The 4519-nt window shown below is 35.1% G+C and overlaps 1 protein-coding gene across 1 annotated transcript; it reads left to right on the top strand.

Moving 5' to 3' along the window:
• Window positions 1–544: 544 nt before the first annotated feature.
• On the top strand, window positions 545–4002 carry LOC118278023 (28S ribosomal protein S31, mitochondrial). Its single transcript, XM_035597080.2, has 6 exons — window positions 545–675; window positions 776–1047; window positions 1553–1676; window positions 1971–2153; window positions 2452–2678; window positions 3684–4002. The coding sequence occupies exons 1-6, from the start codon at window positions 665–667 to the stop codon at window positions 3950–3952; spliced, it is 1086 nt and encodes a 361-aa protein (XP_035452973.2). The 5' UTR covers window positions 545–664; the 3' UTR covers window positions 3953–4002.
• Window positions 4003–4519: the final 517 nt, after the last annotated feature.

Consider the following 4519-nt stretch of genomic DNA (forward strand, 5'->3'; position numbering starts at 1 on the left):
GTGGTTTTTAGCCAGTAAAAGTCTGACAATCCCTCTCGCCTCGCTCAAAGCGGGAAAAGACATTGGATGATTTCCCCCCCTCAAAACAAAAGTGGGTCTCAGTTTTGATGCAAAGTGGATTAAAATAAGCAACGCTGCTCAAGAAAATTAGCTTTAAGAAACTGAGCAAATTAAAAATTGGTACTGTAATCGCAAGTGTGACTACCAACCAAGGCGTCTTAAGTCGGGCAAAGTATTATTGTATTTCGGATTGTCTCAACCCGAGAATTACCGTCCATGTATGCTATATCAGAGATTAATGTGCGATTGGCTAATAAAAAAAAATATATGTGACTGGTGATTCTAGTAAAAGTGAATGTCATATCTAATTATTAATTCCCATAGCCCACCGCGACGGCAATTAAAAATGTTAAATTACTTTTATACACCCTTTATACAGAAGCTGTTAAATCTTTAATAAATAAATTAGAAATCTAAAATTCATTAAATATAACGTATAACGGAACGTGTTTATTACGTTTCGTTACACACGAATTTTTGTTTGTAAATTCATTTGACATTCGTTTGCCTGTCATTTAATGTGAATCGGAACACAGCTATATTATAACCTCAAAGATTGTAGTCTGTGTTTTTATTTACAAATTATTTTAATAATAAATTAAAAATGCTGACAAGGTGCGATGATACATTCTATCTATCCATTTTTATCTATTTTTATTGATCTATTTGCGTAATTTATCACTAGTACATTTATTTGATAACCAATAAATTTCAGGCTTCGGTTCAGGCGAGATTTTCGGGTTATAGTCAGATGTTTATCCGACAAGCCATCAGACGGCGATGGGAAAGCACCAGAATCAAAGTCAAAACCTGCGGTAACACAGAAGTCTTCAGAAAATGCCACTGAAAAGATCCAGGAACTCTTAAAGTTGATGTTGGCTGAACCTAAAATTAAAGAAAGTGAATACAAGGATAAGTTTGCTACTGCACCGGTTATACAGAGACGTAAGAAAGGCGATGAAATTGAAGTCAAAACAGAGAAAATAGGTAAGAACTAGATTCTCTATTCATCACATCAATAGCCTATAACTGGCCACTGCTGTACAAAGGCCTATTCTCGTATGGAGAACGTTTAAGTATTAATCACCACACTTGCTCAATGCGGATTGCCAATTCAAACATGTAATTAGAAATTATAAGTCCAAAGTACTTATAACTCGAAAAAATTCACATTGGTACTTTACTGCTGGTAGCCTTCAAACCAACACCCTCATGCATGAGAAATGGCCGTTATAAGCCTCCAGGCCACCACAACATTAATTCATAATTTACTTATTTTAAACAAAAATAAATAACTAACAAACCTTACCAAACTAGCCCTTACCATTACTAAACTAGCCATTACATGTGGCCATTAAGTGGAACTTAGTTTGATGCACAAAGTTTATACCTTAAAAATAAATTAAAAGCTACAGGACTTTTCATTCAATCTTCCTAAAATAGAGAAAGCAATGTAGTTTGCTACAGGCAGTGTCTGTGTTTACGTTTTCAGAGGAAAGCATCACAAAAGCAGCTGGAGAGGTGGCGCAGGCTATTGGTGGGAATGTGAAGCAGACAGAGGCTGAGCTGCTGTCCAGGGTGCTGGGCAAGATCAACCAGTCATCCACTACTCTTAGGTATGTTTCACAGAAATTATATCAGCAATATTAAACTTTTATTAGAACTTGAGACAGGACATTTACCATATTTATTTATGTCTATGATTTTCCGATATTTCAGCACTGTTGCAAGCGCCTTGATCACAGATCATCTGTGAATGACATTGTTAGTGACCATGTCAGTTTAAAAAGATATTAAACTATCCTTCTTTGTAATCTATTCATCTTGTCTTGTTATGTCATATTTTGTACCAAAATATCATCTAATTAGAAAACCATTTGATTTAATTATTTCATTATTTATAATTACAGTGATCTCCTCGTGGGTATGAAGGTGGATCGTTCAAAAGAGGGAGAGGATCAGAAACCTCCAGAGACAAGAGGCCAGCAAGTGAAGCGTCTTGTGTCCAAGCCTAAGGTGACTCAGGAGACGAGGTACTCCCAGAGGAAGGGCAAGCCTGCTGATAGTGAACCAAGAGGAGAAAAAAGGAAAATGTAAGTTTTCAATTTTAATTTTTACTTTTAAAATATTTAAACCTCATTAGACCATACTCCACTTGTCCAAGGAAGTATAACACTCTTGTAGAAGACAGACTAATAGAAAAAAATATATGTACAAGTATAAAAAAATATATGTACTTGATAACTTTTTTTGCTTTTAGTTAACCCATAAATATGAAATTATGAAATATGAAAACAATATTTTTTTATCTATATTGAGTGAGATCCTCATTTCCAAAAATATTAATGTGTTTAATTACGCTATCCAATTTAAATGTATAATTTATTACAGGCCAGCAGTATCGCAGCCGACAGTAGTGAACATATTCAGTGGGCAGCCTCTAGGTATCTTCAAAGCTAAAGAAGGCAACTATGGCACAACACTGGACGTGTGGGAGAACTTGAAACAAAGAGAACTGACCCTGGCCACCTCACAGCAGCCCACCAACTACTTCCAGAAGATGATCCTCTGGACAGAACAGGGCAAGATCTGGAAATTCCCTATTGACAATGAACAAGGTAATTTAATAATGATATTCTTGCATGGTCCTCTAGTTACACATTTTTTGGAACTTGTACAAAGAGATAGTAAGGATAGCCAGCTGGCCCGGCAAACTTCGATCCGCCTCAAACATTTATTTCTCACCTTTTAAATTTTCCCTGGACTTCCTCTAATAAGACCAAAATTTTCCAAATCGATCAACCCATTCTCGAGTTTTAGCAAGACTAATGAACAGCATTTGTTTTTTATATATTTAGAAGATTTATTTGGGTACTACGTCTGAATGGCCCAAATCGAATGGCCCACTGGTAAAATAAATGAAAAATAATTAAAAAGTACATTCGCAAACATTATATTAAAATAAAAAACATAAAAAAATATTATTAATATTTTTAATATATTGATATTAGTGTGGGGAGGTCTCTCCTTCTCGGGTTTGACCCGGTGAAAATGAGCATCGCGTCCCGCGACCCGCAGGAAAAACGGTGCTCATTGCCCCCTACTAATTATTAATTTATAACTCTCCTCCTTCCTCTTCTGCTGACTTCTATATATATTGATATATATTTATGTATATTTTTATTTTTTATTATATTATTAATATTTATGACATAAAATATATATTATTACTATATACTTAATTTAGTGCCTGTCGATGTTGAAAAAAACTTTTTTTTCTTTCAACCTTTTCAATAATTTTACCGATTTTGTTTTTAAAATCTGATTTCATTTACACTCTGAAAAAACAAAACAAACGTCATCCTATGACATAAGGTCCTCCTCGGTACCCGACACGGGCTTGAATTTATTAAAATAATTTGACTTTAAATAATTAAAGAATGGATGACGTGCAGCCTTCTACATCACAATCTGATTATTACTACCAAAATACACCGACCTTTAGTGGGCCATTCGAACGTAGCTGATTCCGTTTGGGCCATTCAGACGTAGTACCCATTTGTATCAACTGTTACTTAATAATAAACATATATTTTTAGTTATATTTCTTATTTCAATTCCAGGTTTAGAAGAAGAGCAGAATGTTCACTTTTCGGAGCACATCTTCCTAGACTCCCACCTCGAAGGCTGGTGCCCAAAGAAGGGTCCAATCAGACATTTCATGGAACTTGTATGTGTTGGTTTGTCCAAAAACGCATTCTACACAGTACAGGAGAAGAAAGATCATATCATGTGGTACAAAGAGTATTTTGAATCCAAGAAGGATCTACTCACAGAGGTCGGTGCTTGGGATCAAGCAGCCAAGACCAGTGCAGAAGCAAGCCAGAGTTAATTTGTAGATTTTGTATGTAAGTTATGAAATATAATTAGTGTTACATGTTACTTTGACTTTTATTTATTACTTCCGTGAATAGAACCCCTACTATGGGCCATGGGCACGCTGCTAAATGCACGCTGATAAATTGTCCTTGACAACTTGGAAATCTTGCAATATCTTAAGAACTAGAAGTCATAGCTAGAAATTTTCGCAAACCCCTTATCTCACACCCACGTGAGGTTGGAGTGACCTTTGCACAAGTTTACCTTTGCCCATTTATGAAATCTCAACCATAAAAACAATTCGTCTGAAAACAATTCTCAGTGTGTCATGTAACACAAATATTGTCAAGGTGTAAATGACTATTGGTAAAAGCTTAAACCTAAGTGTAAGGGTTAATTTTGTTATATTAGGCATATTATTCTCGGTTCGAGCGGTGATTATTAGTAAAAAAAATGTCAGTAGTGACTGACCATGACATAGTCCCCTTCATCGCCATATTACATGGGATTTATACCATAACTGTCAGAAAATAGGTATTATGTTTTATAGGTGTATTATTAAAAAAAATAAAACCACAAA

Source organism: Spodoptera frugiperda, chromosome 15 (genome assembly GCF_023101765.2).
Source record: "Spodoptera frugiperda isolate SF20-4 chromosome 15, AGI-APGP_CSIRO_Sfru_2.0, whole genome shotgun sequence".
Taxonomy (NCBI): domain Eukaryota; kingdom Metazoa; phylum Arthropoda; class Insecta; order Lepidoptera; family Noctuidae; genus Spodoptera; species Spodoptera frugiperda.

What these genes read in the sequence shown, in the direction of transcription:
- LOC118278023 (XM_035597080.2), top strand. An exon ending in AGTCAAAACAGAGAAAATAG is followed by an intron (nt 1,048 to 1,552) that starts GTAAGAACTAGA and finishes TTACGTTTTCAG; the next exon opens with AGGAAAGCATCACAAAAGCA. An exon ending in CAGTCATCCACTACTCTTAG is followed by an intron (nt 1,677 to 1,970) that starts GTATGTTTCACA and finishes TTATAATTACAG; the next exon opens with TGATCTCCTCGTGGGTATGA.